Here is a 12,345-nt window from a genome sequence, read left to right on the forward strand (position 1 = left end):
CAGCTGCCCTGAATGCACGAACACACCAGATCACAATAACATCGTTTGGACAATGTGGAAGTTATCGACAGGGAAAGTCACTTCTGGAAACGGTTGATCGGGGAAGACACCTGTACTGTACTTAACAGGAATGCCAGATACGACATGTCCGCTATCTATGACGATCTACAATAACTGGACAACCCATCGGATGGTAATGTGACCGGAGGAATGTAAGCACACAGTACGCTAAATGGTGACACCGTGATGGTGTCGCAAGCTGCGTCGTACTCTGGAAAGGTAACTTGACCACCTAATCTAGACCTGACTCGATCATACATCATCATCGTGAACATCGTAGGCCTATACTAATGTTAGCAGATGACTATACATCCCTTTGGGTCACACGCCCTGGTTAAAAACAAGTACAAAAAAAGTACTGTACTTTTTATGTACTTTTAAAAAATGTACTTTTTTGGAACGCGAAATAAGTACATTTAAAGTATAAAAAAAGTATAAGAAAAGAAAAGTACACTAAAAGTATAAACAGACCAAAAGTACATAAAAAGTATACTTTTTAGACATAGGAAAAGTATACTTTATTTGGCAGTGTGAAAAGTATACTTTTTAATACTTTAAATGTACTTATTTCGCGTTCCAAAAAGTACATTTTTAAAAGTACATAAAAAGTACAGTATACTTTTTTGGTCTTGTGAAAAGTATACTTTTCACATGGCCAAATAAAGTATACTTTTCACATGGCCAAATAAAGTATACTTTTCAAATGGCCAAATAAAGTATACTTTTCACATGGCCAAATAAAGTATACCATGCTCTACATATATGGCTTAATAAATTATACTTAACATATGATTAAATTTGAAAATTTTCTTGTTGTAAGAAATTAGAAAAAGAATTTTTTTTAACTACCATGGTTGCTTTCTTGTCCAGGTAACACCACACATGTCAAGTTCAAATGCCTTGTCCCTCCCTCCGGGGCACATTATTGCAACACATCAACAACAAATGTACAATAATACAAACAATATTATAATATAAATCAATACAAAATCAGATTTGGAGCAAATGTGTTTACAAGTTATTTGCTTTGAAATTACACAATTATGTTCTTGGTGGAGCGAACTGAAAATCACAGGTTGTTCGAAATTTGTGCAGCTGAAACATGAAATGATCTGTTGCCCCACTGGTTTCTGGCAACTACATGTAGCTGTTTCTTGAAGAAGTCTTTGTGTAGCAGAACGGAGATTACAAGCTGGTGATACAGTTCTGGACCTGATATATACGAAGTCTTGTAGACAACAAATTTCTTTGTTCAAAAGTAGCTAATGCAGATCATGTAAAAACAGGTGTAATGTGGTTTCATATGTAGACCTATATGTTCATGCATGCCACTGTACTGGTAGCCCTTTATACAATGTTTCGAGTTATCTGTATAGTCTGTGCAGTTGAGTCTTGTGATGCCATGCAACAGAGTTGCCAATGTCTATCGTTGAGGTTATTGAATTCCTCAAACATAGCACATTATAGGCCTACCATTGACCATATGGGTACGGAGAATTCAGCAGTGTTGTATGTTGACTGCATGGGCACTCATGAATGAAGCTGAATGAGCGTGTAAGCTTACCCAATTATCAGCATTATATGGCATTTCTTGGTGTACAAAATATTTTAAACAATAACAAATACATGGTACCTTCTTTTGTGTCCATTGAATGCAATCAGAAATCCAAATCATAGCATAATTATATCCATGTAAAATCCACAAAAGGAGAGCTCCCATCTTAATATGTCATGTCAAAAACAGCTCCAAACTGAATGACAGTTATTTTTCAAATCCACAACAATATTGTCATGTGACAATTTGCATATCAGGTCAAATGCTAATCCAAGAAAAGTACAAATTAAGTACACTAAAAAGTATATTAAAAGTACAGTTGGTGACCTCCTAAATGTTTAAGTCCCATAAAAGTACAAATTAAGTACAATGGTGCTTTTGAAAAAATGTCTGAGTCTGAAAAAGTATATTTTAAGTACATTTCATGAGGTCCAAAAAAGTTTAAGTCCAAGAAAAGTACAAATTAAGTACAGAAAAGTACAAATAAAGTACTTGATGAGGGAAAAATCTTTGGAGTCAAAGAAAAGTACAAATAAAGTATAGAAAAAGTATAATAAAAGTACACAAAATTTTAACAAAGGGGAGAAAAAGTACATTCAAAGTATACTTTAATTGTACTTTTAACTCAAAAAGTACAATAAAAGTACTTAAAAGTACACATAAAGTATACTTTATTTGTACTTATTTTTAACCAGGGCGATATAGTTAACTACAGAAGAGTGAAGACGACATTATCATTTTTTTGTGGGGCAAGTTGTTTCAGTTGATGACTATTTAAACCGTTTTTACCTTGGTCACTACCCGCGCTCGGCGAATTACGTAACGCGCTTTACGGGATTTCTGTTCTAATTCCAGTGACACCTCCTATGCATATTGTCTTGGGTAGGATTAGCCCAATGTTCACCGGAGGGGCGTAACAACTACGTACAGCCCTGTTTGATTTTTCAAAATAAAACGCTATTATCTATTACGATACATCCAACGGTCTAGAGAAACTAATGAGGTGTCACTGGAGTTGGCTTATGGTAATCTGATATTTGGCATTATGTGGTGTGATCAAGCAAAAACAGTCTGAAGTCGGGAATATTCAATTTTAAAGCATAAACAATTGGACAATTCGTTCCAAAGATCAATTAACAGTTAACGGATTTCCACGCCAATAGCAAGCAGAAGAAATTATTTCCATTGTTTGGTTATATTTCAAAATCAATTTCCGACTAATTTTGCTTGATCAAACATCATATTTATGCGATATCACTACGATTATTTAGAATCTACAAAAGTCGCTGCTATTCATGGCAATAGTCTCAGGTGGTGATCCATCTAAACAGGTTTGACTGGTTTACCATCCGTCGGTGGCGGCTGATATCCTGGTGGAGGTGGAGGGCCCGCCCCGTATGATGACGGGTATATAGTAGTTGTAGTATAAGCCTGTGTAGGCTCGGCAATCACTACGTATTCTCGACGTTTTGGTTTACAACATGTTATGCAAGCGTTACACAACCCACAGCAACACAAAATGAAAGCGATGATGATTCCAAGTACTACCAGTATTCCAATTACTAGTAACGCAATTGCCCATGCTCTGAAAAAAACCAATCAAAACAATTTTGTTACGAGTCGTAAGTGACTCAAGGCCAAAAACACAACAAAACACAAAAACTCACAGTTTGTATAAGTTAACAAAATCTGAATATTTAATGAAAAGTATAATATGATTGATAATGATTTTGCACATAAACATAAAATAAGGCAGTCTTCTTCTTGTTGATTACAAAGTACTATTGCTTACAATGTTCCGAACGACTGATGTATAATACTGATTCAAACTTAACCTGCAAAGATCACTATTGAGCGAAGTCCACGGAAGATTTGAATTTATATATCCCTTGTGTATAAAATCCTCGCACAGATGACAATTTCCAAAATAGTGCTGCTTTCACCAATCATTCACTTTCTCTAGGAAACAATCTCTTTCCGTATGGTTCCACTTTATACAATGACAGACGTGTTGTTTCATAAACCAGACATCAGCAAGTCGACAGAAGAATATGTTCCCCCTTTGGGAAGAGAAGAGTACTTTGTTGCACTCGATATCTCCTTCTCATATAGTGCTGGAATAGTAGCACATTATTGGCTATTCAAATTGACTTGCTTACAGCTACCGTGCTTTGAAGGCACACACATTAGAAAGCCTACCACAACTTCGCTTCCTTGGCAGGAGTCACGAAAACATTTTGCTTTTACGTTTTATACGAAAGTAGTAAAACTGAAAATTTCCAGCTATGATTTCCCTACATTCCCTACATGATGCCATACAATGGTCATTTTGAGACATACGTGGATTTCCAAGATCCAAAAATATGATTGAATTTGTTTTTCTGATCAAAACGGGATTCCCCTAAAATGTCCTTATAATTATACACTAAGAAAAAAAAGAAACTTATAATTTTTCACAAGGTCATAACTTAAAATCTGTCTATCAAAATTAACCAAAATTACACACAAGATTGCCTCAATACTCTACTCTAAACACATGTCAGTAACTATGCAGTTGTCCAACTGACACAACAGCAAAATGCACTGACATGCAAGACCTTATTGGACCACATTCACAGCGCAACAGATTTCTTTGGCTGGGTTCCAATTATTCGCCTGTGAATGTGATCCCGGAAGCTGTTCCGTGTCAGTGCATTTTACTGTTGTGTCAGTTGGACAACTGCTTGGTTACTGACATGTGTTTAGAATAGAGTATTGAAGTAATCCTGTGTGTAATTTTTGTTCATGTACAGGCGAATAATTGGAACCAAGCCAAAGAAATCTGTTGCGCTGTGAATGTGGTCCAGGAAGGTGTTGCATGTCATTGCATTTTGCTGTTGTGTCAGTTGGATAACTGTTTGGTTACTGACCAGTGTTTAGAGTAGAGTATTGAAGTAGGCCTAATCCTGTGTGCAATTTTTGTTCATTTTTATGGAGAGGATTTTAAGATATGACCTTGTGAAAAATTATAAGTTTCTTTTTTGGCTTAGTGTACAAACTCTTGCATGGTTACTTGAAAGGGATTCCCATCTCACGTATCTCTCATGAAACAGCTTCAAATTGTAAACAAAGATAAAGAATCAAATTAAATTACTCAGATCATATAAACAATGTGATAGATTGTTTTCGTAAGCGTGTTAATTAGGCATATCAAACTGTAAATTAGGTGTTATGAGTTTTTCATGAGTGCCTCCCTTTCAAAAACCTGGATTCGCCCTGGGTTGGATCTATATGCATGTACTGGATCGTCCAAGTCTATGGTGGCTCTAAAAAATAGCGGTTGTTCAAAGTGCAGCCTGGTCTTCCAAGAACTGCAACTATTTTTTACTGAAGAAACGGCTGAATCATTCTTGTTGTTAAGGGGGCACGCAGGATCACTCAAGGAACTGTCGACATTGTTTTGTATTGTATCTTTAAAAGTAATGATTATTAGGTTTATAGGTACATAAAAGTATACATTTTCAGAAAAGAGATGATACAAGGAATCGCATTAGGACCTTATACTGTTTTTATACCTTATACCCCAAATTTTGGTCAAAATTGAAAAAAGTCAAAGCATAAATATGCAGTTGTCATTGATTTGGAAAAAAAACACACCAAAAAATGGCATAGCAAAATCAATTGTGGCGCTTTTATCAAATTTACTAATTTTTTTTAGAAATCCGCCACCCTAGTTGTATTCCTTGCATCATTTCATTTCTCAAAATGTATACTTTTATTTACTTATATTTAATTCAACTTTGTTTGCAAGCTAAAGGTATTTCATGAGAGACAAGGGAAAGGGGGAAAACCAAGAGTTTGTGTATTACAACATGTTTTAGGGGAAACCTCTTACAGTAAACAAATTCAATCAGAGTTATTAATGTCATAGGGGATTTTCCATATTGCACCATCAAGGGAAAACCCTGATAATAGATTGTGAAATTACATCATTGGGAATCACCCACAGGAAGTGTTGTAATATAATAGAATGGTCTATTAATAGATGATGAGTTTTTGGACGTGTATAAAATGTGAGAGCTGTAGTTTAGCTTAGTTTGCACTTTACAGAATATGATAAGAGATTGTAAACTCTACATGTATGTGTTGGTCGTCATTGTGCTTCAAAAGGAGGTAGGCCTACATTTTAACCAGTTTATATAGCCAATACGGTGACATCCCGCTATCTCTAAAGGTCCGCTATCTCTAAGGTTCGCTATCTCTTCGCTATCACTAACGTGTGAAGTCTATGGAGATCAGAATCCCGCTATCTCTAATAGAGAAAAGGGTTCGCTATACCTAAAAAAGGTCCGCTACTTCTAAGGTTCGATATCACTAATTATAAATAAGGTTCGCTATCACTAATTTAAAATAAGGTTCGCTATCACTAATTTTGAATAAGGTCCGCTATCACTAATTTATTGAAGGTTCGCTATCTCTAAGGTTCGTTATCACTAATTCCAATAAAGGTCCGCTATACCTAAGGTTCGCTATCACTAATTTTGTTTCAGGTTCGCTATCCCTAATTAATTAAGGTTCGCTATCTCTAATTTTAACAATCCCGTTCGTTATCCTAATCTTAAATAAGGTCCACTATCTCTAATTTTAAATAAGGTCGCTATCTCTAATTTCAAATAAGGTCCGCTATCTCTAATTTTAAATAAGGACCGCTATAGCGAACCTTATTTGAAATTAGAGATAGCGAACCTTATTTAAAATTAGAGATAGCGAACCTTATTTAAAATTAGAGATAGCGAACCTTATTTGAAATTAGTGATAGCGAACCTTAGAGATAGTGAACCTTAGAGATAGCGAACCCTATAGATAGCGGACCTTATTCAAAATTAGAGATAGCGAACCTTAGGGACACCGGGATTGTTAAAATTAGAGATAGCGGACCTTATTTTAAATTAGTGATATAGCGAACCTTAGTGATAGCGAACCTTCAAAAAATTAGTGATAGCGGACCTTATTTAAAATTAGAGATAGCGAACCTTATTTAAAATTAGTGATATCGAACCTTAGAAATACCGAACCTTTGTCAAAATTAGTGATATCGAACCTTAGGTATAGCGAACCTTTTTCGTAATTAGTGATAACGAACCTATAGCGAACCTTAGAGATAGCGAACCTTAGAGATAGCGAACCGTAACCATATTTTTAATACAGCAACGAACATGACGAAGGAGATTTTTGAGTACACAAATGTGCTCCTCCTCATCAAAGGATTAAAGTTCTTCTGTCGACTTGCTGGAGTCTAGTTTATAAAACAGCACATCTGTCAAATACAGTGGAGCAGTGCCAAAGGAAGCCTGTTTCCTGGAGAAAGAGAGATTAGTGAAAGAAGCACCATTTTTGGATAAAGCAGCGCAAGGCAGCGGCGTAGCTGGGATTTTTTCCAGGGGGGGGGGCAAGCCTGTATGGGGCGGGCGCCCCATCCACCAAATTTTCCTGCACTTGGGGGGGGGGGGAGGGGGGCGGGGGCCCAAATAGACAATTTTTGCGAGGCTTATTGATAATAATCGTATGGTATTTCATATCGTATATGGATTCCCCATCTCTCAGCCCCTCCTCTCCCTCTCTCTCCTCTCTTTTTTCCTCTTTCTCCCTCCTTTTTCCTCTTTTTTCCTTGCACTAGGGGGGGGTAGGGGGCGGGGCCCAAATAGGCAATTTTGCCCCCCCGGCAGCTACGCCACTGGCGCAAGGAGATAAGTGTTTGGAGAAAGCAGCGAAAGGGGATAAGCATTTGGAGAAAGCAGCGCAAGGAGATAAGTGTTTGGAGAAAGCAACACCATTTTTGAGGATTTTATTCGCAAGGATATTTATAAATGCAAGTGTACAATGGACTTTTTTTCGCAGGACAAGTGAACAAGGATACATCAGCCGTCCAGAACATTGCAAGAACTCTATGTTACCATCAAGAAGAAGAATGCTGGCTAAGTACTGATTAGTTTAAGAGTAAATATATTTGATTATTTTGTATATGTGCATTTGTTGTCATATATTGTACCAATCATATCTTACTTTCAATTAAAGACTCAGATTTTGTTAGCTTAATCAAACAGTGTATTTGTGTTGTGCATTTGTGTGAATTTGGGTAAAAGGTGATTTTGTTAAAATTTAAAATTATAAAATTTCCGTTAGAGTGATCATGCGTATATACCCCCAAGACGATGTGCCCCCTCAGACACCCCTACGTTGCGAAGGCGCGACGTGCGCCGAAGTATCAATGACTAATAATTCGGTGTCATTGTGCCCCCCCCCCACTTTCAAAAACGTATTTACGCCCCGCCCCTGACGGTACAGACATTAATATAAATGAAGAAAATACCAATTTCAGTTGTAGTTGTATTGTAAATAAAGATTTTTGGGAAATATAAGAGAGCCAAATTAACAACCTTTCCACAGAAAGAGTCCTCCAGGTTGGAGGTACCGTTATTTGGATGTAATGGTGTCACCGCTCATTTCCTTCCCGCCGGCCCATGTCAGTGGTCCAGGAGTACGAGTATTATAAAACTGTGATGGTATAATATCCCACCCGTGATAGCCCACCTATATAGGAGAGTTTCGTTACTTACGTAAGTGTATCTTCGCTGCAGCATTGTTGTATGCCATTAATTGTGCAGCATATGGTGTCCTCTGGTCTGTCTTCTGCTCGTGGACAGGACCGGAAAGAATAATCTGGCTGTGGACAATCGTAAGCATTGACTACTGCAAAAGATAACAAAAATATTTGTGCAGTTTGACCTATTTCAGCGCTATTTACCAGGGGAGCAAGCACCTGTTTTGCACCACCGTGCACCCAGAACCAAGAACTTTTTGTTCACGCCAGTGAACGTTAATAGCACTTGCACCCACATCTCATATGCACAGTTTATCCCTTACATACCCTGTGTACGTGTCTCGAATAGCTATTGTAACCCACCATCCCTGTGGTTAAGAGGCTAGGAAATAATTCCTAATATCTCATACCCTCGTTTGTGTGCCTTTATCTAATCCTGCTACCCCGGCCTGCTACCCATTTCAATTACTATATTTAGCACATTTAATCCTGAGTGAGACTGCTTAGTGTAGGAATTTTTTTGCCTTTTTATTAAACATGTTTGCAATTGGCTTTAAGTCATCACATGCTGATAATACACATAACTGATTGGTCTGTATAATTAGCTATAATTTATTTACTTAGTGATTAGGCATATCTGTATAGAAACCTATTCATAGGCGATTTACCACTACACTGCACAAAATTAAGTCCATTCTCTATAGTTAATTGAATGTTTATTGACTCTTGTAATAACCAAGCAATGTGTATATAAACACATCCAATGTATATTATATTTTACAAACTAATTAAATTGGTGTTCATAAAGCTGGGATATGAGACAAATATCCGTGACAAAATCTAGCAAGACCACAATGTATTGTAATTTGTTTACTTTAGTGATGATAAGGCTAGATGCCTGTATAGAAAACAAAATAATTTGACATGCAGTGTTCCTGAAACACATCAGGCGATTTGCTTCCAAATAAAACTTCTTTCTTTTAAAAGGAATGGGGCATCCAACGGGAAATAGCATTTGATGCATGATGGGCTGATACAGTAGACATTTTCATAATTTTCTTCGTATAATAGCCAAATTTGTTTCTTGCAGGTAGCTTAAAAACCTAAATGCAAAATGAGGTTTTCTGAAAATTATTTTCCAGAGTCAAGATGCAAGTATCATTTATACCTCAAATCACTTATTTATTGTCAAATCAGTGCAGAGTAGGTTAGTAATGAATATTGAAAGTTAGACCAAAGTAGCTCAAAGTACTATACACCTGTTCCGTGAACTTTGTCTTTTTAAAGACAAATTCTTGTTTAGGTTACTGAGATGACCCCAAAACAAAATCAGGATGTTCCTAAAAATATAAACTGGCCCCTAGAGGGGGGAGGGGTCCAAGATGGCGTCCACAATGGCCGCCAAATGCATGGTAATCATGTAAAATGAACATAATTATATAAATACTCATTCTGAACCAAACTAACATTTTTAGCTTAATTAAAGAGCCCAGGATAAACTCAAGTTGATATAAAGAAAAAAAGTCAGTGTATTTTCAAAATGGCGCCCAAAATGGCCGCCAAATACTGAAACAAAACTATAAGTTATCATAATATCGTGACTTTTCTGAACCAAACTATAACTTTTTGGCTTAATTTAGGGCCTAATATACTTCTAAGATAAGGTAAAGGTAAAAAAAACATCCCAGCCATCAGTGTACCTCTGTAATGACACCTAAAATGGCCGCCAAAATTAGCACCAATACTAAAAATGACTAAAAATTCTCAAATATTATATGCTTATTCAGTCAAATATAAAGTCAAATTTGAGACATCTTTGACCCTATATATGACAAACATAATTAAAATATATAGTTTTACATTGGTAATGATATTTAAATATTAAAATAAATAGAAATTTTCTATAGCGGGTGTCCGCCGCTTTCTACGTTAAACTGTTAAAAATAAATATAAAGTATTCTGTTTTCACTATTGAACAGGTTAACATCAGCCCTTACTTACCTGTATAGCCTACACCATGACTAGGGCATGCAATCACTATGTTATTTTACCTGTTGTAGCAGGCCTATACGCACCAAGTTTGGGTAAATATCAAAGATAAGTGGGAAATTACAAAATAATCTTTGAACTTACCTCCACAGATACAAACTGTAATCAAAATAAGAAGTGAAAAGTGATTCTGAAGGCACATTTTGTCAAATTTAATACCAAATCGTTCAAGTGTTATACATATAAAGAGACTGAATGTGCACCCAGAAATGAACCATATCAAAAATAAAGCATGAACTGAATTGACCTTTGGTTGTGTAAACAGTTGCAATAATCACGAGAAAACTGATCATGCATGCACCCTCTTCCGTGCTGCACCAGTCAGTGTTGATATCCAAAGTATTTTGCCCGCTGCATACTCTTTTTTTTTTTCCCATAAGGCCTAAAATTGCTTGATTATTGGCGTAACATAAAAAAAAATAGGGTAGGTAGGTCGGGAATTTTTTCTTCTTTTTAATAAAATCTAATTAATCTATTTTTTTTTATTTTTTTTTATTATTATTATTTTTTTAAAAAAAAAAAACCAAAACAAAACAAAAAGTCAGGGTCGGGCCTAACTTTAGGGTCGGTTGGGTTACGTCAATCAAACATTTTTAGGCCTAATACTTTTCAGCGCGACGTAGAGTACACAACGTGACTTCCGTCGTTATTAATGCCATGGTTAGCAACTAGGCCTATTCAACTGATGGGATTTGGTAGTTCACAACATCTTGCAAATTGTAGTGAGCTTTGGCAAAATTGCATTTGATCATTTCAAAGCGAGCGTGTATTGAATTCGACAAATTTACTTTTGTATAGGTCCTGTGGATCTTGAATTATGTTGTAGGCCTAAAGTGGGCTGAAACAACAACACTTTTGTAAAACGTACATAACTCATTAACGACAATAAATCTTGAACTTGAAGCAAAGTATATGATTTGTATACTGAACGTCTACAAAACATCTAAGTGTTATTTTTCAGTAAATCAATATATTATTATAGATTTAGATAATCAAAATCGATTTTTTTTTGTTACGGTTACTTCGACCAACAACACCTAGTCTACCCTTAATCTATTCCAGTTAAATATTTCCCTATCATGTTTAAAATTTAACCTTTTTTTAAAAACATTCGCTAGCCTACTTGCATGCGGGGATACTTCCGGGGGATACTTGAACAAAACAGACATAAATTGGTAAAATTATTCCTTCTGCCTGAGCTAAGTTAGGGAAACAAGCTGCTTCCCGCTTTAATTATAAAAATAAAAATAAAATATCAGTTTCAGGTTCAGTTTTATTTCATTATGCAAATACATGAAAGCACTTAAAATTTTAAATGTTACTTAGGTCCAGAGCCTGAAATTCCCATTTTTTATTTCATATAGGGAAATGGGACTGCGAGAATTTATGTATGACGAAGGGAGGAGTGGTCTATCTTAGACATGAACATTGCTCTCGCAGTGCTCCAGTCTAAAAGAGGAATAACGCATAAAATAAAAAATGCCTAAGTATTTACGCCCTCACTCAGATCACCATGATATCACCGTATCGGATGAAATATTTTGCAGGAAACATTTAGCGGAAAAGGGATTTAGTTGTTTCAAAATGGCAGCCGCCACAGACGATCAAAAGAGTGTTCTCATCCTGGGTGGTAAGCCGTTTTTCTCTTACTTCTTACTGTTACAACATTTTTGGAACGTTGATGCTAATTATTAAGCTTTTGTTATTTGAAACAATTTAAAATTTCCTTCGCAGACAACGTGGGATGTGATGTTTACGCTAAATAACATGCATAACATAACAGTCATCTTACTATAAATAGGGGAATGTTGTGACTATGTATGTGAGATAATCAAAGGCTCCGTCAGTTTCGATCCAAATATTGCCAAATTCATACGGGAGATCGGGGAATATACGGGAACGTGTTTATACTTTATTTGGTTGAAAACGGTCAAGAATTGGCTGCAAAAACAGTGAAAATATGGGTAAAAACGGGGTTTTTGTTATGAAAATCAGTTGTCAGCCTACGCGTCACTGCAGCTGGCCGGCAGCGCGTCGGCGCGCGGCGTAATGCGCGACTACGCCAATGCGCGAGTAAACGGCGAGAGCCACGCGACTTCCG

General features: G+C 36.4%; 2 protein-coding genes across 3 annotated transcripts in view; one reads left to right on the plus strand and one right to left on the minus strand.

Annotated features, from left to right (window-relative positions):
• Window positions 1-2,493: 2,493 nt before the first annotated feature.
• LOC140142561 (uncharacterized) lies at window positions 2,494-10,461 on the minus strand. 2 transcript variants are annotated; one of them, XM_072164553.1, is made up of 3 exons: window positions 10,329-10,461; window positions 8,212-8,344; window positions 2,494-3,200 (listed from the first exon to the last, which is right to left on the minus strand). In XM_072164553.1, the coding sequence occupies exons 1-3, from the start codon at window positions 10,384-10,386 to the stop codon at window positions 2,939-2,941; spliced, it is 453 nt and encodes a 150-aa protein (XP_072020654.1). In that variant the 5' UTR covers window positions 10,387-10,461; the 3' UTR covers window positions 2,494-2,938. The 2 variants fall into 2 exon arrangements, with proteins under 2 accessions (XP_072020654.1, XP_072020656.1); XM_072164555.1 differs by having other exon boundaries at window positions 8,212-8,341; window positions 10,329-10,453.
• A 1,327-nt stretch (window positions 10,462-11,788) lies between these two features.
• LOC140142565 (uncharacterized) overlaps window positions 11,789-12,345 on the plus strand; it is a 35,508-nt gene continuing 34,951 nt past the window's right edge. Inside the window, 1 exon segment of the mRNA XM_072164559.1 lies at window positions 11,789-11,874. Within this exon segment, the coding sequence (XP_072020660.1) occupies window positions 11,829-11,874 (46 nt within the window). The 5' untranslated portion in view covers window positions 11,789-11,828.

This window comes from Amphiura filiformis, chromosome 20 (genome assembly GCF_039555335.1).
Source record: "Amphiura filiformis chromosome 20, Afil_fr2py, whole genome shotgun sequence".
Classification (NCBI taxonomy): domain Eukaryota; kingdom Metazoa; phylum Echinodermata; class Ophiuroidea; order Amphilepidida; family Amphiuridae; genus Amphiura; species Amphiura filiformis.

Coding starts and splice junctions, on each gene's coding strand:
- LOC140142561 (XM_072164553.1), bottom strand. CDS start 10,386: ATGTGCCTTCAGAATCACTTTTCACTTCTTATTTTGATTACAGTTTGT. Junction 8,345..10,328: donor TACAGTTTGTATCTGTGGAG/GTAAGTTCAAAG, acceptor TATCTTTTGCAG/TAGTCAATGCTTACGATTGT. Junction 3,201..8,211: donor TGCAGCGAAGATACACTTAC/GTAAGTAACGAA, acceptor GGTTTTTTTCAG/AGCATGGGCAATTGCGTTAC.